The following is a 24,246-nucleotide window of genomic DNA, read 5'->3' as shown; positions in this document are numbered from 1 at the left end:
TCTTCAGCCTATTGGGAACCACAAGAACAAGGGGACACTCGGAAAAACTGAAAGGGGACAGGTTTAGAACCAATGCTAGGAAATTCTTTTTCACTCAGAGGGTGGTGGGCACCTGAAATGCGCTTCCGCTTTGTGATAGGACAAAGTACATTATGGGGTTTCAAAGAAGGATTGGATAAATTACTGAAGAATGTGGGGATTGAGGGATAGCTAGAGATAGAGATAGGATTATGAAAGGGTATAGATTGAAGAATAAAGGGGACTGAAGGGTTTTAGACAAAGGATCACCTTACAGGTCATGGACCTGATGGGCCACTGTGGGAGTGGACTGCTGGGCGTGATGGACCTCTGGTCTGACTCAGCGGAGGCAACTTCTTATGTTCAACCCCACACTGTGCCTTGTGACCCTGGGTAAGCCACCCAGTCACCCCATTGCCCCAGGTACATTAGATAGATTGTGAGCCTGCTGGGACAGACAGGGTAAAATGCTCGAGTACCTGAATAAATTTGTGTAAATTGTTCTGAGCTCCCTGGGAGAGTGGTACCCAACCCTGTCCTGGAGAACCACCAGCCAGTCAGGTTTTCAGGATAGCCCTAATGAATATGCATGAAAGAGATTTGCATGTAATGAACATGATAGGAGTGCAGATCTGCCCCATGCATATTCATTAGGGCTATCCCAAAAACCCGACTGGCTAGTTGTCCTCCAGGACAGGGTTGGGGACCACTAGTATAGAAAACTTAATAAATATATTGCTCTGATGCTTTCTATAACATCCTTGTATGCCTATATAAAAGTGCTAAATGCATAAAAATAAAGTTCCACATAAAAGCTGGTAAACAAATACCATAGTTTTGTCCAATACGAACTTGTCACCTGAAATTTGTTCAAAATAAGAACAGCTCTAGAAACCAGGAAAACACAATATAGAAGTACTACTACCACAGACCACAGCCAGAGGGCAGCAGTACAGTTCCAGAGAATCAACTCAAATAAAGGTAGTATGACAATAGTTACTGCTAGTCAGCTTTTCTTTCTGGGTTGTTGTTTTTTTAATATACAAAGAAGTGGCACAACTGCCTATCCCAAGCCTTCTTGAATTCAGACACAGTCTTTGTCTCCACCACTTCATCCGGGAGACTGTTCCACGCATCTACCACCCTTTCTGTAAATAAAAGTATTTCCTTAGATTACTCCGGAGCCTATCACCTCTTAACTTTATCCTATGCCCTCTCATTACAGATGCTTCCTTTCAATTGAAAGAGACTCGACAAAAGCACATTTACGCCACGTAGGTATTTAAACGTCTCCATCATATCTCCCCTCTCTCTCCTTTCCTCTAAAGTATATATATTGAAATCTTTAAGTCTGTCTTATGACGAAGACCACATATCATTTTAGTAACCTTCTTCTGGACCAACACCATCCTTTTAATATTTTTTCGAAGGTGCGGTCTCCAGAATTGTAGACAATATTCTAAATGAGGTCTCACCAGAGTCTTATACAGGGGCATCAATACCTTCTTTTCCTTACCTCTTCCTATGCACCCTAGTTTGCTTCTAGCTTTCACCATCACCTTTTCAACCTGTTTGAGCACCTTAAGATCATCACATACAATCAAACCCATGTCCTGCTCTTCTGTCATGCATAAAAGTTCTTCATCCCTTAAACTGTACCGTTCCTTCAGGTTTTTGCAGCCCAAATGCATGACCTCACATTTCTTAGCATTAAATTTTAGCTGCCAAATTTCAGACCATTCTTCAAGCTTCGCTAGGTCTTTCTTCATGTTATTTACATCATCGGAGGTGTCTACTGTATTGAAGATTTTGGTATCATCCGCAAAGAGGCAAATCTTACCTGACAGCCCTTCAGCAATATTGCTTATAAAAATGTTTAAAAAAAAAAGCAGGCCCAAGAACAGAACCTTGAGGCACACCACTGGTAACATCCCTTTCCTCAAAGCAATCTCCATTGACCACTATCCTCTGTCATCTTCCACTTAACCAGTTCCTGACCCAGCCCTTAACTTTGGGGCCTATCCCAAAAGCACTCATTTTATTTATTAGACATCTGTGCCTTATACTCACTCTACCACCCAATGTGTGGCGGCGGCGGTCACAAATGCAAATAGAATGCTAGGAATTAGTAAAAAAAAGGGATGGTTAACAAGACTAAGAATGTTATAATGCCCCTGTATCGCTCCATGGTGTGACCTCATCTGGAGTATTGCGTTCAATTCTGGTCTCCTTATCTCAAGAAAGATATAGTGGCATTAGAAAAGGTTCAAAGAAGAATGACCAAGATGGTCAAAGGGATGGAACTCCTCTCATATGAGGAAAGACTAAAACGGTTAGGGCTTTTCAGCTTGGAAAAGAGACGGCTGAGGGGAGATATGATTGAAGTCTACAAAATCCTGAGTAGAGTAGAACGGGTACAAGTGGATTGATGTTTCACTCCGTCAAAAATTACAAAGACTAGGGGACCCTCGATGAAGTTACAGGGAAATACTTTTAAAACCAATTGGAGGAAATTTTTTTCACTCAGAGAATAGTTAAGCTCTGGACTGTGTTGCCAGAGGATATGATAAGAACGGATAGCGTAGCTGGTTTTAAGAAAGGTTTGGACAATTTCCTGGAGGAAAAGTCCATAGTCTGTTATTGAGAAAGACATGGGGGGAAGCCACTGCTTGCTCTGTATTGGTAGCATGAAATATTGCTACACCTTGGGTTTTGGCCAGGTAATAGTGACCTGGATTGGCCACCATGAGAATGGGCTACTGGGTTTGATGGACCATTGGTCTGACTCAGTAAGGATATTCTTATGTCCTCAAACCTCTATTTTCTTATAGGTTCTGTAGCTTTTGTATTTTTCTTCTTTCCTGTCACATTTTTGTAGTTCCTTTCCTATTTCTCAAATTGTTTTATCATAAACTGCCTTAACGATTGTACTCCAAGGGTCCTATATCAAGTTCAATAAACCATTCTGCTTCCTGTGGTGGTGCATGTGGCTCAACTTCTGGCAGCTATTGATCCCCAGTGGCTACCAACCAAAGGGAAGAAGTGGTTGCTATAGATCATAGGTTCCTAACCTTTCTTGAATCACTTTTTCAGTGAATGATTCAATAGCGCCCCCTCCTTGGGTAAACTATAGTGTACATACTTTCCTTCAGCGTCTGCTTTCCTCTCTCGCCCCTCCTCACTTCCCTTCAGCGTCTGTTACTCTTCCCCCCTCTCTCTCCACTTCCCTTCAGCGCCACTCAACCTCTTCCCCTCATTGGGCCACCTTCCTCCCTTCCCCTCATCTTTGCAGGCGCTCTTCATAGTTTTTTCTTTCTGAGATGTCCGGACGTGGCAACGATCTCACCAAGTCCCGCTCGACTGTCCTAAAGCTTCTCCGACACACTTCCTGTTTCTGCCTGGATGGCTTGTGTCAGAGGAGAATCTTTGGGGCAGTGCTGCCATCAGTGGCCATTGGATTCGCCAATTGCTTAAGGGGGCGGTGGCTGGCCCTCAACGCCCCCTCAATATGACTTGGACACAAAATGCCCCCCTTAGACTTCTCTGCGCCCACCGGTGGGTGGTAGTGCCCCCGTTGGGAACCACTGCTATAGAATATCATACCTCTGCCAGTGATAGGTTACAGAGTGAGGTCTCACAACTAAGTAGCCTAAGGCTTACAGAATCCAGCGGTTCTCAGTTTATTTTCATCAACAAGTTCAGAAGTGGCAATCATAGAAAGTTTCTCCTCCACTGATTTCTGTAAGTGCTTATGTACTGTCATTTAAGTCACTTTATTAGAGGTTTGAGAGAAAAAAAAGTGTCAGAATACTTGTACACTGATTAGTATGGATGATAGAGAACAGAGAAGTAATTAGATACATTTTCCCACTGTATGAAAATTGCTTTGCAACACATTTGGCTTAAAAAGAAACACATTACACTGTGCCCACTGTGAGGCTATTATCTATAGCAGCTGCACTCAAGCAATTTCCCTAAGATTATAGATCACTGCCAGCCAACCTCTAACTTTAAAGTAACACAGGAGCAGAGTACATAATTGTGTTTCAGAAAAAAAATACTAGTTTACACCGGGAAGCCTTACAATTTATTGAAGTTACATACTACTACGGTAGGCCAAACCAATAGCACAAAAACTGGCACTGATATATATTAGTTTATTTCCTACTAGCTGATGCCCCGGCGTTGCACGGGTATTTAATTATAGCAATAACACTGTAAATGGATTCAAATAAAGATACTTTATAGTGGTGAATGAATGCAAGTCTCACTGGAATTAGCAATCTCTTAAACTGAAAAGGAAGATCTGTTGGAATAAGTGGCATCCAAAAGTTTCAGTATTGATTTAAACAACTCAATATGTGGAAACTCAGGTTGAAAAGAAACTCCATGCAGTTTTTTCCCGGTTCAGAATGGAACCTGTGTGCCTAGTTCAGCATATGTGAGTACTCATGTAATGTAATAACATTATGAACTGGGGTGCATGAAGGAAACAGTTACAAACACAGTTAGAACATACAAACTCTATATGTATGGTGTCCGTGGTAGAATAGAAAAGATGTCCCTAGTGGTTATAGTGTCATATAAAGTGTTTTATAGTTGAAATTACTGTGAGAATGGCAGCTTTTTACATCCTGTCCATTGACATGAATGGGTGAAATAAGATTTTCTGTTTGTAGCTCCGCCCACGTGTGCAGGTGGGCCGCGAGACCCCCAGAACATATCACCCCAGGTAGTGAGAGATCTGCATACCAAATTTCGTTCAAATCGGTCAAGCCGTTTTTGAATTACTGTGAGAATGGCAGCTTTTTACATTTTTTCCATTGACATGAATGGGTGAAATATGATGTTCTGTTTGTAGCTCTGCCCACGTGTACAGGTGGGCCGCGAGACCCCCAGAACATATCACCCCAGGTAGTTGGAATTACTGTGAGAATGGCAGCTTTTTACATTTTTTCCATTGACATGAATGGGTGAAATCTGATTTTATGTTTGTAGCTCCGCCCACGTGTGCAGGTGGGCCGTGAGACCCCCAGAACATATCACCCCAGGTAGTGAGGGATCTGCATACCAAGTTTCGTTCAAATCGGTCAAGCCGTTTTTGATTTACTGTGAGAATGGCAGCTGTTTACATTTTTTCCATTGACATGAATGGGTGAAATCTGATTTTCTGTTTGTAGCTCCGCCCACGTGTGCAGGTGGGCCGCGAGACCCCCAGAACATATCACCCCAGGTAGTGAGGGATCTGCATACCAAGTTTCGTTCAAATCGGTCAAGCAGTTTTTTAAATACTGTGAGAATGGCAGCTTTTTACATTTTTTCCATTGACATGAATGGGTGAAATATGATGTTCTGTTTGTAGCTCTGCCCACGTGTACAGGTGGGCCGCGAGACCCCCAGAACATATCACCCCAGGTAGTTGGAATTACTGTGGGAATGGCAGCTTTTTACATTTTTTCCATTGACATGAATGGGTGAAATCTGATTTTCTGTTTGTAGCTCCGCCCACGTGTGCAGGTGGGCCGAAAGACCCCCAGAACTTATCACACCAGGTAGTGAGGGATCGGCATACCAAGTTTCGTTCAAATCGATCAAGCCAGTTTTGAATTACTGTGAGAATGGCAGCTTTTTACATTTTTTCCATTGACATGAATGGGTGAAATCTGATGTTCTGTTTGTAGTTCCGCCCACGTGTGCAGGTAGGCCGCGAGACCCCCAGAACATATCACCCCAGGTTGTGAGGGATCTGCATACCAAGTTTCGTTCAAATCGGTCAAGCCGTTTTTGCGTGATCACGGCACATACACACACACACACACATACATACACACATACATACCTCCGATTTTATATATATAGATAAAATGTCAGTTAGTTTAGTTCCTATAAAATGTAGCTTTCTATGTTCAGCAGTTATTATAATGTATGTCCAGGGTTCAAATTTTCATAAGATACCTGTTCTATGGACCTATTGGAAGTGCATCAGCCCATGTACTACCTGTTGCTGGCTAAATGGAGGCCTCTCCACTCATAGTGTTCATGGCTGGTAGAGCAAGGCAGTGGGACACATGTGGCATTATTTATTTAACGATGCTTTTAATATTTGAAACTTTTATACTTTCTGGAGAAGCTCTTAACAGTATTATGGATTAAATACCCCTTACCTTTTGTTTTTTTCCAAAAATTTAAGATTGTAACTTTTAACTTTCTTCCTCCCGACTCATGTTTGTATTATATGTAACCATATTGTTAAATGTTAGCCTCTTTTTTATTCTTTATTGGATTTTGTACATCGCTTAGTAATTTTAATAGGCGATTAATCAAATGCTCTAATAAAACTTGAAACTTGATAACTGCATGCACATCGGATTTTGAGCAAATAGTGCTAGCGCATGTAGTTTTATTATGTGATCCTACAATTTTCCATGCAATCCCACCGCTGAGCCTGCAGCTCTAAGAGTGGCCCATACAAAACAAAAAATGCTTACGATATAAAATATTAGGGGGGGGGGGTCAAAGTGATTTAACCAGCCAGAAACAGCAGGTTAAATCACCCGTTCTGGGCTAACTGCTAATTTTCAGTCACCATATGGCTCCAGAAAAAGGGGGATGGATTGAGACATCTGAGTTTTACTTCCATTGCTTTCAATGGAAATACAACCCAGATGCCTCTATCTGTCCACCTTACTTCCATTGCTTTTGATGTCTCAATCCGTCCTTCTTTTCCTGGAGCCATATGATAACCCTAGTTAAGTGACTTGCCAAGAGTCACAAGTTGCCGAAGTGGAAACTTAACCCAGTTCCCCAGGATCTCATAGAATGACACGGGGACAAATTTTTCCCTGTCCCAACAGGAATTCATTTTCCTGTCCCTGCCCCATTCCTTCAAGCATCTGTCCTCATCTGCACAAGCCTCAAACATTTAAAAATCATAAGTGTTTGAGGCTTGTGCGGTTACGGCAGAGCTTACAGGAATGGGGCAGGGACAGCGACTAAACTTACGGGGGATGGGAAATTGAGTTCCTGCGGGGATGGAGAAAAATTTGTCTCCGTGTCTTTCTGTAGATCTCAGCTCACTGCACTACCCATTAGGCTGCATTAGCACATGACCTGCATAAAACATTTCTCCCCTCAACAAAAAGAATAGCGTTAGATTTGTAGTTAACATGTGTTAACTGCAATTCCTAAAGCCCTTTAGTAAACATACTTTACACCTAAGTGCTGAATATCGCACTAAACCAGTGATCTCAAACTCAAACCCTTTGCAGGGCCACATTTTGGATTTGTAGGTACTTGGAGGGCCTCAGAAAAAAATAGTTAATGTTTTATTAAAGAAATGACAGTTTTGCATGAGGTAAACTCTTTATAGTTTATAAATCTTTCCTTTTGACTAAGTCTTAACAATAATATTGTCATTTATAACTAAAGAGACCTATATGATCAAGAAACTGTTTTATTTTACTTTTGTGATTATGATAAACAAACCGAGGGCCTCAAAATAGTACCTGGCGGGCCGTGAGTTTGAGACTACTGAGTTAAGGGGAATGGTTAATCTGCTGGCTGGGTTGGAGGGCAGAGGGGAGAACAGGACAATCAAGCCATTGTGACATCACTGATGAGGCTGGCTCTTATTGGTGGAATGAGGCATTATGACATCACAATCTCAGCTCTGCTTCCCAAAGACAAACAGGATGACATGGTTACAGCTAAGCCAGTAGTCTCAAACTCAAACCCTTTGCAGGGCCACATTTTGGATTTATAGGTACTTGGAGGGCCTCAGAAAAAAATAGTTAATGTTTTATTAAAGAAATGACAGTTTTGCATGAGGTAAACTCTTTATAGTTTATAAATCTTTCCTTTTGGCTAAGTCTTAATAATAATATTGTCATTTATAGCTAAAAAGACATATGATCAAGAGACTCTTTTATTTTACTTTTGTGATTACCGAGGGCCTCAAAATAGTACCTGAAGGGCTGCATGTGATTCCCGGGCTGCGAGTTTGAGACCACTGCACTAAACCAATTGTGTTAGCCAGTTTTGGAAACCTGGAAATTCAATGTTTGGTCATGTCCAGGGACCAGGATTGAATTCTCAGGTTTAATCCAAGTTTCATTTAAAATTTGATCAAACACATATAAAATTTGCAACGGCGCCCTATAGAGAATTGCGCCTCCATGAAAGATAGGTTCCGGAAACATAGGTCAAAGTTTCTGGGCTTACATTTCCGGTGCTTATCAATGCTATGAATCGCGCCTAGGTGCTTTAGGCCTCTTAAGGACACTTCTGGCGTCAGTCATGCCCATAGTGGCATTCATTGGCCTAAAGCACCTGTATAGGTACAATTCCAGCGCATAGGAGCTTTAGTGGTGTCATTTTTTGCCACTTTAAAGGGCATTTGTGACTGTGTAGGAAAAAAAAAATATGTTATACAGTGTAATATAATAATAATCTAATGTGCAGACTGAGAGCCCTCTCAGAAGTGCTAGGAATGACAAGTCTAATGCAAAAATATAGGAAAGCAAATATCAATTTTATACAGAAGAAAGTTGCTTATCTGTAACAGGAGTTCTCTATAGGCAGCAAGATAAATTAGACACACAAGTAGGAAATATCATCTAATGGCATCAGGAAAAAGGTACTCTCTTACAGCTCATAATGAATTAAGAAAAAGATTTTCTGAGCATATATGGAGAATTGGCTTTGGTGCCTCTGTATGGGTATCTTACTGTAATAAAAGCAGGATGAGGCAGAAAAAAGTAATCCTATAGAGTTTTTTGTTTTTTCTCTCAGCAATTGCTTAGAATTTCTGGGTGAAATTTTACAGCTTTATTTGTCATTACCATCTACATTTATTTGCCAAGTGAAATGAGATTATCTTTAAACATGGCAAAGTTACAGACTTTTTAGTGCAACCACCCAGCAATTTTTGCATATTCAAAAATGTTTGTACTGTAAATAGTGGCGTAGTAAAGGGGGGGGGGTCAGTCCGCCCCAGGCGCTGTCTTGATGAGAGTGCAGGCACCTGTCTTCCTCTCTACCCCCTGCTCCTTCCCTCCTCCCCCCCCTCCCCCACTGCCACGTGTGCACGCCACTTCCCTTCCCCCATATCTCTGTAATGTTCCTGGCTTGAGCAGCTACTCCCCAACCTGCAGTCACACCAGTGTTGGCTCTTCCTCTGATGTCACTTCCTGGAACTGCACCCAGGAAGTGGTCCAACTTTCAGATTCTAGATCTAACCGATGTACTCTTTCAACTGTAATTGTATTTCAGTCTGAACGTTTTTTTTCCCTTGTATCAAACTGCTTGTTTCTATCCTGTATCAGAATGATTGTTTTGTTTAACTTGTATCTCAATCTCTGACTGTATGTTTTCTCTGCTGTAAACCGCTTTGAACTTCTGGTATAGCGGTATATAAGAAATAAAATTATTAAAATTATTATTATTCTCAGGGGAAGAGCTGACAACAGGTTGGGGTTTATGCTTGTGCCAGGAATGTTGCAGAGGTATGGGGGAAGGGAATTAGTGCATTCATGGCAGGAGGGGGTGGGGAAGGAGTTTGTGGAGGTGGGGGGCAGAGAAGAGGTCGGGGCAGGGGCGCCATTGCTCCTGGCGCCTCTCACCCTCGCTATGCCACTGACTGAAAAAAACTTTCAGGCTCAGGACAGAAAGGGGAAAGTGAACCAAAAAGGCTTAATGGAAGCTTTAATTTTTTAGAAAAATCTTGAGTGAAAAGGTTTTTAAAAATGCCTTAAAGTTTTTAAAATGAAGTTTCCAAACATATATTCAAAGGTAAGCTGTTTCAGAGTGTTGGGCCTATCACACTGAAGCAGGATTTTTAAAAACTTTGAATATTGCCCAGGAAATGTCTAAGTGAAAAAAAGCTAAAAAAGAGGATCCAAGGGAACCCACATTTAACTCTTTCCCTCCCCCTCTCTTATAACATTCATTTTGTGAATGGCTTGGATAAGACGTCACCTTATACAGCAATGGCAGGATAGTAACACTTCTTCCCATTCTTGTCTGACAGGAGCCATTATGATTGATTTATTTATTCCATTTTCTATACTGTTCTCCCAGGAAAGCTCAGAACGGTTTACATGAGTTTATTTAGGTACATGAGCATTTTTCCCTGTCTGTCCCGGCGGGCTCACAATCTATCTAATGTACCTGGGGCAACGGGGGGATTAAATCACTTGCCCAGGGTCACAAGGAGCAGCGTGGGTTTGAACCCACAACCCCAGGGTGCTGAGGCTGTAGCTTTAACCACTGCGCCTTACATTTTTAAAAATACAGGCAAACAAATAAATAGATTTTCATGACTTTGACCGCAGGGATCAGCACTTATTTGCAAAGACATACAATGCATATGTGTTGAGATCTTAATCTCAGATCATTATGAAATCCTGATCTCGCAGCAGCCAAGAACAGCAGATGCATCCACCAGACCCTCCAGAGGTAGGCGATACTGGTTTACAAGCTTACTGTAGACTAAGCATTATGTATGTATGTTTGATCTCATGTAAACTGCCCAGGGCTAGACGGTATAGAAATTCTAAAAATAAATAAATTAAAGAATAAATAACAATAATAAATAACAACTCTTCCTCAGTTTTGCTAAAGGGGTCCCTTGTAGTGCCAGTGTCTTGGATGGTGAAGGGATAATCGTACGCCAGATGCCAGCGCGCCGACAGTTCGGCGCAAGACAGAAGCGCGCAGGGGAAAAAATAATTTTTAAACAGCTCCGACTGGGGGTTTGGGGTGGCAACCCCCCACTTTATTGGTTAGTGTTCACGCTGCCGTTGTGGTGGGTGTGGGGGTGAAACCCCCCACATTATAGAGAAAATGGAACTTTTCCCGAAAAAAATCAGAAAAAGTTCCATTTATGCTATAATGGAGGTTTCCAACCCCAACAGCAGCGCGAACACTAACCAATAAAGGGGGGGTACCACCCCAACCCCCCCCCCCCCCGTCAGAGCTCTTTAAAAATTACTTTTCCCCCGCGCGCTTCTGTCTTGCCGAATTGTCGGCGCTGGATTGTCAGCGCGCTGGCGTCTTGCGCGCCACTGACTATGAACCATCTTGGATAACTATCCTACACATTTCCTTACCCCTCCTCCTCCCCAAATAAACGCATCTTGACATATAACCCAGCAATCCTATAGACTCATCCCAAAACCTCTGCCAGTAAGTCAACTGCCCGAGCTGTGGATATACTGCTAAATTCATCCTGATTATACTGAGTATACAGGATTATTGTAACATTGTATATTTGACAAGTACCATGAAAAACTTGGCTAGATTGACCCTGGTTCAAAATACAGCAGTAAGAATGATTTATGGTCTGAGGAAATATGACCATGTTACCCCCTATTATTTTGAGTTGCATTGGCTTTCGGTAGAGGCCAGGTTGATCTTTAATTTGGGATGCTTATACTCTAAAGTTGCTTTAGGTGTTGCCCCATTATATCTTGTTGACAGATTTGTTATCGTGGTACACAAGAATAGTAGAAAATCTCATGCCCTATTTAAGTTTCCTTCAGCTAAGGGTTGTAAAAGTAAGAACAAAAACTGTGGATACAGATGTTCTGGAGATAATTTATTAAACACTGACATATAAAACCATAAAAATTAAATTAAAAAAGTACAATGATAAAAAATACTGTGATAAAAATCCAACCGGACAGTATTTTTTATCATTGTACTTTTTTAATTGAATTTTTATGGTTTTAAATGTCAGTGTTTAATAAATTATCTCCAGAACATCTGTATCCACAGTTTTTGTTTTCATCGGTGGATTGTTTTCACTGTGGATCATTGGGTCTCCCCATTTTTCTTTGTTGTAAAAGTAAGAAACATCATGGGCATTGTCTTGCTTACCAAGCAGCTTATTATGATATAGATTTTCATCCATTATTGATTAGATCCACCTCTTATGAAAATTATAGAAAACTTTTGAAGACTTTTTTTTTTTTTTTTTTTTACAAATTTGTGATCAATTAGATTTCTGTAATCACATTATTCCTGTATTTTCTCATAGCATAATCTTTTGTTAACCGCATTGAACTTATGGTTATGCAGTCTAGAAATTTGCTATTATGTTATGTTATGCAGCATACCCTGAGTCAACATCCTGTTACCTTTTGTGCAAGTCAACACATCTGTTTGTCATGTGGCCCAAACTGTCTGCTTAGTCTCATGTCTAAAAGGAAATATCTAAATCCATCTAAATCTGCCATTGCTGTTTCCTAGGTTTGATTCAGCATCAAATTCATATTCTCTTTTGCTAAATGGGGTCTCAATTCCATTTCAGGATTCTATAAAAGTTTTAGGAGTAATTTTAGATTCTTGACATTTGATCAGCATATTTTAGCCTTCAGAACCCCTCCCCCCCTAACATATTTATACTAAAACAATTGAGCAGCATCTGTTCCGTTTTGGATTTCTGTACAGCTCATCTTCTTCATTCGTTAGTATTTTCACATTTGGATGACTATAATTCGATACTTCAGGGAACAAAAACTTTCATCTATTAGGAGGCTGCAGTTAATCCAAAATACATCTGCAAAACTGCTTTTTGGTGCTAGAAAACATGATCACGTTACTCCGCTAGTAATGAAAGAGCATTGGGTCCCAGTATCCTATTGGACACCATTAAAAAATTCTTAGGGCTCCTTTTACTAAGCTGCGCTAGCGGTTTTGGCGTGCGCGCTAGATGCTAACGCCAGCATTGAGCTGGCGTTAGTTCTTGGCGCATAGCGCGGGGTTAACGCATGCGGCAATGCCTCACGCGCTAAAAACGCTAGCGCACCTTAGCAAAAGGAGCCCTTAGTATTGCGTGTCAGGTTTGCTCTTCTGGACTATCAGTTTACTAGTCCAGGCGCTGTTTATAGAATCAGGGCCTTTCTACTACCAGGACCTTAGTTAAGTTGCTCTTTTCAGTTTTGGCTTCCCAATTACATAATGCAATCTTAAATTTATGTCAGATGAGACACTGCAAGGGAGACATAAAGAATGATGTGTTTGTGCATATAGGGGTCCTTTTACTAAGGCGCAATAACCAGTTTAGAGCACGCTAAATGCTATGACACCCATTATATTCTACGGGTGCCTTAGCATTTAGCGTGCACTAAATCAATTAGCACATCTTACTAAAAGGACCCCATAGTGAAGTTCTTTTGAACATACTGATTTACGTGTTGTTAAATGCATGTCTCTGGAAACAAATGCTCCACCTTTCATTCTGCGGGATGAGATTTGGTCTCGATTCCTCTACTTATTGACCCACAATATCTGGGCCCTCTGCCTAAGCTACTCAGCAAGTTAGTGGATGTTGGAGGTCCATGGAATCATCCGTTCCATTTATTCTGCGGTCCAACACGTGGCATCCACAAAACCCCCCTAATCAGTTTCATGGGGCCCGCAAATCCCAAATGTAAGTCACCTCCACCACAATGCGCAGTGCTGAAGCACCACCCCTGAGCTGGTCCCTTAATTTCCTCTGTCGCCATTAATACTTTTATGTACCTTTGCTCCCAGTTCACCTTTGGGCCCGCTGTCTCCGAAATCTCCCTGTAAAAAAAATAAATAAATAAAGCGAGGATCCTCAGATGTTTCAGAAGTGCTAGAAACAGGAATTATCAAGTTCAGCTGGCACAAGATCATAAGCAACAAACAGCTAGCAAGGGTTTTGGCAGCCTGGATCTGTGCTAAAGTAAGAATAGCGGACTAGATTCAGTAAATGGTTCTCAAAAAACGGTACCCCCCCAAAATCCATGTGGATCGCTGCTTTATACATAACTCTCCAAGTTGCACACTGTTTATAGAATAGTGCTTAGAGTCAAGTTTGGCCCAAACACATATTACTACACAAAACTATCACTACCAATTAATTACATTGACCTAAATGAGTGTTTTTAAAATGAATTATAGCTGTATTTAGCAGATCTAAAAATATTGTACATGCAAAATGATTGATATACTAGGAAATTGACCTTTTAAAAATGTATTTTCTCGTGAGATTACTTCTTAACAGGATTTTGAACAAAGCCAAAGACGCAATCAAATTTTGCAGTGGCTCATAAGAGGACTTTAGTGTGAACCCCTATAGTAAAAATTGGATTTGTAACCAATCTTCTCAAACCTTTTGCAAATTATCCGCCTCCCTCCCCCCCCCCTTTTTATGGAGCCACATTAGGCTTTTATATCACCGGCCGCGGTGGTATTAGCTCCAACACTTATAGAATTCCTATGAACAATGAAGCTAATACTGCCGCGGCTGGTGATAAAAAAGCCTAATGCAGCTTTGTAATAAAAAGGGATGGGGGGTATGACAGGTAATATAGTGTGTGCTCAGAAACCCAGAGAGAAAGGTTTGAATTTATTCTCTTCTGCCATTTCAGGGCACAAATGTAATTTTCGCCCACATCAACTTAACTTTTTCCTTGTTTTGTTTTTGCAATTTCGATAATAAAAAAGGTCTTGTGAAATAACTTAACTTTGTGGGTTATGGGTCCCACATAGTTAAGTTATTTCATGTCTAACTTTAGACACCATTTATAGAATTCCCACCTACATGCTCGACCCACTATCCGTTCTTCTTTCATACACAAAATTACATGGTGATATGGTATGGGGATGCTTTTTAGCGTAGGACTGGAAATAATATATGTAGATTGTATTTGAAAGTCTACATGTATTGCTTTATTTTTATTTATTTAAAATACATAAACCACACCTATACACGAGTAGCTTACAGACAAAATAGTTTTCCTTTGAAATTTACATCCACTAAATAAAGAAGCAAAAAGTTTGAGTTGGCAGCTAGAATTTATTGTGGACTATAGTTTGGGATTATAAATTAGTTATTTTTTGTGTGTTTGGAGGGGTTGATGGGATGATTATGACATGGTTACTATATTGGAAAAGGAATGGGGAGAATGTAAATTGTTAATTGGGGATTGAATGGGGGAACAGAATGTGATAGGATGAAATTTCTTTCTTTGCATTACTAATTAATGTTGATGTTTTTCATTATAAATCACTTTGGGGGAATTCTATAAACCAGTGTTTTTCAACCTTTTTTGGGCAAAGGCACACTTGTTTCATGAAAAAAATCACGAGGCACACCACCATTAGAAAATGTTAAAAAATTTAACTCTGTGCCTATATTGACTATATATAAAGTAATTCACTTGAGTGCCACCGCCGCCATCGGGAACAGGCCGGCGCCAAGTTCTCCCTGCTTCTCTTCCCCGCGGGGCCGACCAACTCTCGCCACCCGTTGTCAATTCTAACGTCGGAGAGGACGTTCTAGGCTAGCCCCCCCCACCCTGGTATGCACTATCTGTACCTCACTCCCTCCCTATGACCAAAAATTCTCCTTTCTTCTATTCCCCGTGTACACAACCATCTCTTTCCCTCCCTTACTCTCTCCAAAGTCCATGCCTTCTGTGTCCAAACACTCATTCCCTCCCCCACCTCAGCATCTCTTTCCCTCCCTTCCTCTCTCCCAAGTCCATTTCTTCTGTGTCCAAAAACGCATTCCCTCCCCCACCTCAGCATCTCTTTCCCTCCCTTCCTCTCTCCCAAGTCCATGCCTTCTGTGTCCAAAAACCCATTCCCTCCCCCACCTCAGCATCTCTTTCCCTCCCTTCCTCTCTCTCAAGTTCATGCCTTGTGTCCAAAACGCACTCCCTCCCCCCTTTTGTGTTCCGTGTTTGCCTCCCAGCCCATCTTTGCAACTTTCTCAGCAAAACGAAGCTCAAGCCGCGAGGCTTGTCTTCTGCTTCCTGCCTGCCCTGCCGCGCACAAATAGCCGAACGGAAGTATTCTCCGACGTCAGCGCTGACGTCGGAGGGCAGGCTTTGCTTAAGCCCTCCCTCCGACGTCAGCGCTGACATTGGGGAACGCTTGCGATCGGCTATATGTTAGCTGCAGGGCAGGCAGGAACAGAAGACGAGCCTCGCGGCTCGAGATGTATTGAACTCCGCGGGTCCCCCGTCCAGCTCTCTCCTGTCCACGTGGGGCGGACCGCCCCTCTCCCTAGACTGTGGCCTAGGACCCTGGGGGAGCCCGGGCCCCCTGTCAGCTTCGGGCCCCTGAATGCAGGACTGGTGGTACTGCCCTGATGGCGGCCCTGACCGTACGGCACACCAGGCAACATCTCGCAGCACACTAGTGTGCCGCGGAACAGCGGTTGAAAAACACTGCTATAAACAGTGCCTAGGTTAGGTGCACATGCAACTAAATTTTTTAGATTAATTTCATTGGCACAATAACTGACCACACCATTAAAATCTAATAAAAAAAATCCCCCACACAATTAATTAAAGTTGCACATAGAATTCAACATGACAACTAACGACACCTAAGTCGAGGCACCTACCGGCACCTACCTCAAAAGTGGGCATGGTTAGGGGCGGAGAATAGACATGGTATGACTTAGGTGCCTAACAGGATGTCTACTGATGTCTAAGTTGAGTTAGGCGCTGCCAGGTGTGATTCTGCAAATGGTGCCTAGTGGTTGATTGACAACCATGCTGAGCGGTGCCTAGGAGTTATAGAATCAGGCCCTATGGGTCTGGTGAAAGAGGAGCCATTTCATTCCATAACAAAATTCTACACTGCTGCAGCAAGTCCCACAGGTAAAATACATGTGCACTTTCTCTTTGAAACTTTGTGCAAAAAGAATGAACAACAAGTAGGCAGAGACCTTGTCTTAGTGTGAAAAAGGACCTCTCAGTGAACTAGTTTTCAACATGCCCAACAGAAAGCTACCTCCTGTAGTGCTGTCTGTGTTACCTACTGTATACAGAGCATCATGCCTTGCCATTGAGATAGATAAACAGTAAATGAAAATCACCGCACCTTTTCACCAGGTTCTCCAATGTCACCCTAATCAAAGAAGAATGAACAAATATTCTATTATAAGACCGGGCAATGGCAGAGAAATTTTCTATAATATAATATGAAGCAATTATGTTATGTCATCAATTTCTATATGGTATGATGCCTGAAATTTTTAAGAATATGATGTCCCGTTATCAACCACAAAGATCCCTGCATTCCGAAAGTGCCATATTGCTGAAAACAAAGGCTAACCCTAAATATGTGGAAACAAATGCCATGACTTTCACATGTGCAGGAGTCAAGCTATGGAATGGCCTTGTTGGCTAGATTCGAAAATGTGGACAGAGGAATTCATTTAGGAAAATGTTAAAGACTCAGCTATTTGTAGATGCATTTCTTTGAGCAATTGATTTTTTGTAAGACTGATTTGTCTGCTTTTTTTTTTTTTTTTACCTTGTATAGATTTTCAATATTTTATGTATGTAACTCCTTGTAAACCGTTTTTGTAAAAAAAAAGGTATAGAAATTTTGAAAAAAAAAAAAAAAATGTTATACAGTACACAAGGCAAAACAAAGAAAAATCCAACGTCGGCAGTGAAAGTAGAGCAACAAAACCAAAAAGAAACTGCAGAGAAAAATGTACACGGATGCATCCATTGTACACACTGAGCAGCAGTCCGACAGGAGCCTCACGTCGCCTATCACCCACAAATTTTATACAAAACCGTTGTATTCCATACGGTTCTCCACTAGTGAAGCTCTGAACATCTCGGACCCTTGAGGAAGAGGTGTTTCTTCGAAACACGGACCGTTGGGTCTGGTCTTCATGCAAATGAGAATCAACCTTTGGAAAACAACATTTTATTGTCTTAAATAAAAGTTTCCGAACCTTGTACATTTTTCTCTGCAGTTTCTTTTTGGTTTTTTTTTAATCTTTATTAAATTTTCAAACTACAATTTTGCATGCAAATAATTCATGTACATATAATATTACAAGAAAAGCACAATAAACTTACAGATATTAATAAGCAATTATTTTCCCCACCTTCCTACCTAGTAATCAAGAAAATAAATACCCACAAGAAACTACCTAAAAAAAATCCCTGAATCAATTCCAATGCAAACCCCTCCCCCCTCCCTCCCACCTGGATGTGTATGTTTAAAGGTCAGTAAAATAAAGTTAATGTTATACAGTACAGACAACGTTTAGAGCACAGGATAACAGTAGATATATTTCATTCATAGCAATAGGTGTTTTAGGAGAAAAAGACAGATCATAAGTGAGTTGCCAAGGAAGGTGAAAACAGCAGCAGATATCAATATAAGGTGCAAAGGAGCAGCAGAGAAAAAAAAATCAAAAGCCTGAGTAAAGTTAAAAGCCTTTATAACACCAATCCACCCAATATTCAGGGCTATATAACTGCCCAGGAATGGCTCCTGGCTGGTTAAATAGCAGTTACTCAGCTATCCATCAATATTCAGCAGGAGATAGCTGTCGGTCTCCACTGAACATTTGCAGTGAACATCTAAAACTTAGCCAGCAATATCAAGTGATAACCATCAAAACTGAGCACTGAACAGCCAAGTTTAGCTGCCAAATCAGGCCATGTAAACAGCGGACCTATCTTTGGCTGCTATACACTTTGGGCAATACCCTGATTTGCTGATAAAGAACCGTTTGTGGCCTTTAAGAGTTATAGAAAAAGGCAAAAGTAGGGGTGTTCCAAATACTCACAAATAAAAGAAGCGTTAGAAGGTCCAATAAAAACCCAAAGGTTTCTAGGCCCCCAAAGGGTGCAAAAATAAACACTCAGTTTGACTGGGCCATGTTTGTTAGTCGGACTGATGTTCCAGTTGCTTGGAAGCTTTTTGCGAGCACAGATATGTGATATATACAAAAAAAAATGTCATCAACCCCTGATGTAGCATCGTTGGATTTGTGAAACAGAAGTACCCTCTGTCGGGAGAACTAATACATGGCTAATAAGGAGAAGGAAAGGAGTTCCTCATCACGGATACATAAGCTCTAGATAAGTGTTATTTCACACTCTGTTTGAAAATTTGAATTGAGTATCTATCTACTCAGCTGTAGTCATCACCATTCTAGTTTTTTTTGCTGTGGAATCTGGATATTGAAAGCACATTTACATTTTTTATATAAATGCCTTAAAGATGCATGAGAAAGTATATTTACGTATGTGTGGAGTGTTTTTTTACAGACCAGTGATGATACAGACTGCTTAGGTACTGCCTGTCCCAGCAGTCTGTGTATTGAGGTCTGTTTTTCTCCACAGTTTTTTTTAATGTTTTTGTGCTTTTGATTTCAATGTGACTTTTTGGCTGAATGATTGAGATGTCCTGCAAAACTTGCTAACAGTGCGATTACAAAATCTTTTCTTTTTTGTATGCAATCTATGGCACATAGCTGGATGGCCACAAGTGGCCAAGGTTATTCATATGCAGCTTTGATGCTTTAGAGTGGCAACCCTAGCAAATGTGCGGGACACTGGAGATTTTAAAGTCCTTAAATGGCTGACACCCTACAGTCCTACAAAGTGGAACAACTGTGTAATATTTATTGCATTCAAGCACACAGGTGTTAAGTAACATCTTTTTCCTCACCTTAAGCCCTGGTGTTCCATCCTGGCCTGGTGCACCATGGGGGCCTGGTTCACCCTGAAATACCAAAGAGAAAGATGGTGGAAAAAGATCACATAGTTTAGGTTTATTTGTACTTGATATATTGCCTTTCACTCACAACAATCAATACAGTTTACATTAATATATCTGAAAAGTGACAGGAACACCAATAAACTAATATGAAAGTGACAGGGAGAAAGGGTAAAGGTCTAAGGAAGCAGAGAAGGACAAGGCCAGTGAGATGAAACCATGCCTCAGCATTTCAGACTAGTCCTTTTCTTGTTGGATCATGTGAGATAACAGACATACATATTTTGAGGCAGAAATAGGGAGAAGATAGAAGAGGCACAGTTATTCATATACTCGTATTACTGCTTGATAATACTATAAAACATGATAGCGGAAATATACGTAAGACAGATTTGGAAATAATTCATTGTATCCGTGAATATTACTATATACATCAAGTTTCAAGTTTTATTCAAATTTGATAAAGTTGCTTATCAGGATTTCTAAGCGAATCATAATAAAAGATTTAAGGAATAAAAAATTCCAACACAAATAACAAAACTAAAACTTGGACATTTTGACTAACGGGAAACGTAAGGTTGAAGGGTATGAAATACAATTGTAAAAGAAAAGAAGAGCATTTAAGGGAAGGACAAAAAGGGCCGGGAACCAAGCCTGTGCTTCCTTGATGTAGATTTTCTGTAAACCGCTTAGAACCTAACGGATGTAGCGGTATATAAGAAATAAATTACATTACATTACATTGACAGTTGATGGACGGAGTCTGGAAATGAAGGTCGCCATAGTGTAAGTGTAAATGCATCTGAAACAATGGGTAATGCAGCATCCTTTTTTCTTGATGAGTTGGAACATCCCATGGTATCAGATACAGATTATGGCATGCTATCTTCGGATATAAGTTATATTGAAATTAATGATGCCATTGATGGTTTGTCTAAACAAAAGTCTCTGGGTCCTGATGGACAGGACAGGTTTAAGAACCACTGCTATAAAGTAAGATAGGTATCTACTTTCCTTCATAGAATACTAGTGCAACTGGATATACACTTAACAGTTAGCCCAAGCCTTTACATCAGCGACAGAGCTGGCCGAATAAGTGTGTGCAACTAAATGCTGGAAGTACATAATTTATAGTGTAGGGTCATGAAATGGTTAACTGTTGTTTAAAATATTGCTCTGGCCTACATAGCTGAAAACAGTGTACAATCTACTGACCTCATCTGCCTAAAATGTATGTCCCTACCTTACCACATTGTAAGCTAAATAGATAAGAGTTTGAGCCATGATGTGCCCTACCCTCCTGTACATGTAACATTTAGAACTGTAAGATTTAGATAAGCAGAGAAATGAGCTAGTTTCCTATAGGACTATAAGTTAAACTGAACTAAACTAAACTTTAAGTTTATATACCGCGTCATCTTCACAGAAGTGGAGCTCGACACGGTTTACAGGAATTACAAGCAAAGAAAGGAGCTCCAATGGAAGGAAGGAGGGCTAGGTAAACAGGAAGGGGAGGGGGGGAGGGAGGGGGAAGTTACATTTTGGAGAAGCCAGGTTTTCAGATGTTTTCTGAAGTGTTGTAGGGAGGTCGAACTCCGAAGATGGGCAGTAAAGCTGTTCCATAGTTCGGTGATCCTGAAGAGGAGGGACGTTCCAAGTTTTCCTGTGTGGGAAATGCCATTTAGAGAAGGAAAGGATAGTTTGAATTTCTGAGAGGATCTGGTGGAATGAGTACTCGAGAGCCAAGATAGAGGAAAGAGGGGAGGAAGGATGCCGTGAAGAGATTTGAAGGTAAGACAGGCGCATTTGTAGCGAACCCTGAGGAAGATTGGGAGCCAGTGAAGCTTAGACAGAAGAGGGGAGATATGGTCGAATTTGCCTTTTGCAAAGATTAGTTTAGCTGCGGTGTTCTGAATCTGTTGAAGTCTGGTGAGGCTTTTCTTTGTTAGGCTTAGATAGATGGAGTTGCAGTAATCCAGTCTGGAAAGGATGATGGACTGGACAAGGACAGCGAAATGTTCTGGTGGAAGTAGGATCTGACTTTCCTCAGCATATGAAGATTGAAAAAGCATTTTTTTACTAGGGAGTTGATGTGTTCGTTAAAGGACAATGTAGAGTCAATGATGATGCCCAGAACTTTGCTAGAGTGTTCAAGCTGCAGAGTGGTGCCAGAGGGAAGTGGGATGAGGGAGGGTAGCTGATCCAATTTCGGGCCAAGCCAAAGAAGTTTTGTTTTGGTCTCATTTAGTTTCATTTGAACGGTGAGAGCCCAGGATTGGAGATTTGTTATGCAAGTTGAGATGTTGTCAGAGAGGTTGGTGAGGTTAGAGTCAGTTTCGAGAAGGACAAGGATGTCGTCGGCGTAGGTGTAAAGTGTCTCAGAGGTAGAAAGGTGGAGGAGTTTCAGGGAGGACATATAAACATTGAAAAGAATCGGGGATAGAGGTGAACCCTGGGGGACTCCGCAGAGTGGTTTCCAAGGGGAGGATGAGGTACCATTCATGTTAACGGAATAGGAGCGGGAACGTAAGAATTTTGAGAACCAATCTATGACTGTGGAATTTATGCCAATTTCGGAGAGTTGGAGGATTAGTATGTCGTGGTGGACAATGTCGAAAGCTGCAGAGAGGTCGAATTGAAGAAGGACAGCGAACTTGTTGCAGGAATGGAGTTGTTGGACCTTTGAGATCAAAGAGGCTAAGAGATACTCAGTGCTGTAGTTGGGTCTGAATCCGTGTTGGTAGGGAAGGAGAATGGAGAATCTCTCAAGATAGGATGAGAGTTGGGTGGCTATGATAGATTCCAGCATTTTGGTCAGGAGAGGAATGTTGGCTATTGGGCGATAGCTGGAAGGAGTGGAGGGGTCCAGATCAGCCTTTTTCAAGAGAGGGGATAAGGAGATGCGTCCCATTTCTGTCGAAAATAGGCCTGAGAGCAGGGCAGAGTTTAAGAGTTTGGTGAGAGATGAGATGGCCTGAGCTGGAATGTTCTCGTATAAGTAGGAGGGGAAAGGATCTAAGGTTGCAAGATTTTAACTTGAGGCAGAGTTTAGAGACTTGGGAGTCGGAAACGGGCTCAAAGGCGGTCCAGGATCTATCGGCTGGGATATGGTTGGCCTCGGTTAGATTAGGTGTGGAGGTAGTGAGCACCAGAGAGTTGTAGGCGGGGGTTGGGGGAAAGGAGCATCGTAAGGTAGTCACTTTCTCATTGAAGAATTTTGCAAGATCGTTAGCAGATGGAGAGGAGGGGAGTGAGGAGGAATCGTGTTTAGAGGATAAGGAACACCAAATATTGAACAAAGTATTACTTTGGTTGTTGGAGCTGCAGATTTTGTTGCTGTAGTAGTTCTTCCTTGATTTTTTTAATTCGGTGTTGTAGAACTTAATGGAAGTCCTCCAGGACTGTCTATCCGTGGGGGATTTGGATTTTTTCCATTTTCTTTCTAGTGTGCGACATTTCTGCTTTAGTTGTCTATGGAGAGGAAGGTACCAGGGGGCCTTGCGGGTGTAGGAGACCATTTTAGTGGATAGTGGGGCAAGGGAGTGGTAGGTGGTCTCAGAGAGGGTGATCCAATTGTGCCAGTTGGATTCAGGGTTTGGAGGGTTGTGGATGGCGGGAGTTAGGTTGAGGAATTTGGCCCAGAACAAATCGCTCGCAATTTTTTTCCGGAAGGTAATAGGATTGGGAGAATGAGGGGGGGGGGGGTTCGAGGTGGGACATGAAGATGGGGAGGCAGAAAGTCCCTAGGAAGTGGTCGGACCAGGGGATGGGGTCCCAGCGAGTGTCGTCGATCGAAGTTTTGTGTTCGGAGAGGTCGATGAAGCTGATGATGTCTAACGCATGTCCTTTTTCATGGGTTGGGGAAGGAGCCGGGGGGGGGGGGAAGCCTAAAGAGGTGAGGAAGTTGATGAGATCAGATGCATCCTTGTTGGTAGTATCGTTTAAGTGAAGATTAATATCCCCAATGATTAGTAATCTTTGGAATCTGAGGAAGGCGTTTGTAATGGTCTCAAGGATGAGGTCAGAGGATTTGTTCCAGGGGGATGAAGGTGGGCGGTATAAAAGCAAGATACCTAGTGGGTACGGGTGGAGCTCATCATTGACAGAGGCTAGCATGTATTCTAGGGAAGCCTGGCTACCCTTATGAAGAAGCTGGACGTCGAAGAATGATTTATGGAGGAGTGCAAGACCACCTCCTTTCCGGTTAATTCTGGGGGAAAAGAGGCCTTGATAACCGTGGGAGCAGAGTTCATTTTGAGAGAAGAAGTCGTCTTTTGCGATCCAAGTTTCGGTGATGAATAAGAAACCGGGATTGAGATCTTCAAGAAGATCCTTCAGAATTTGGGTTTTGTTGCATGCGGATCTGGCGTTGCAGTATAGAGATGGTACTGGGGTGAGAGAGTCTGAGGTGGGGTTGGGGGGGTTGGCAGGGTGAATGGGCTTTAGGGAGGCGCGATTGATTCTTCGGGGGTTTTTTTTGGAGGGGTAGCTTCTGGTGCGCAAAAGCGTGGGGATTTTGGCACCAGGGTAGATAGGACTGACAGTGATGGGGTTCAATAGGTTAGGGGAGGGAGGGTTCAGGCAGAGGGAGATATTGGAGGATGAGCAGATAAGGAGAAGAAGGATCCATAGGTGAGATTTCATGGTGGGGATTTGGAGGGCTTTTGAGGGGATGGGAGACAAGAGTGGCGGAGGTTTGCAATTGAGGAG

The 24,246-nt window shown here is 41.8% G+C and overlaps 1 protein-coding gene across 1 annotated transcript in view; it reads right to left on the bottom strand.

The window, feature by feature from the left end:
* The window catches only part of COL25A1 (collagen type XXV alpha 1 chain), a 405,886-nt gene that overhangs the window by 155,916 nt on the left and 225,724 nt on the right, over positions 1–24,246 (bottom strand). Inside the window, exons 15-17 of the mRNA XM_033960097.1 lie at positions 19,489–19,542; positions 16,885–16,911; positions 13,543–13,587 (exon numbers count right to left, since the gene is read on the bottom strand). Of these exons, the coding sequence (XP_033815988.1) occupies positions 13,543–13,587; positions 16,885–16,911; positions 19,489–19,542 (126 nt within the window). The remainder of the gene's footprint in view (positions 1–13,542; positions 13,588–16,884; positions 16,912–19,488; positions 19,543–24,246) is intronic.

This window comes from Geotrypetes seraphini, chromosome 1 (assembly GCF_902459505.1).
Source record: "Geotrypetes seraphini chromosome 1, aGeoSer1.1, whole genome shotgun sequence".
Lineage (NCBI taxonomy): Eukaryota > Metazoa > Chordata > Amphibia > Gymnophiona > Dermophiidae > Geotrypetes > Geotrypetes seraphini.
Note: the sequence above shows the minus strand (reverse complement) of the source record. Positions and strands in the feature narration are given on the sequence as shown.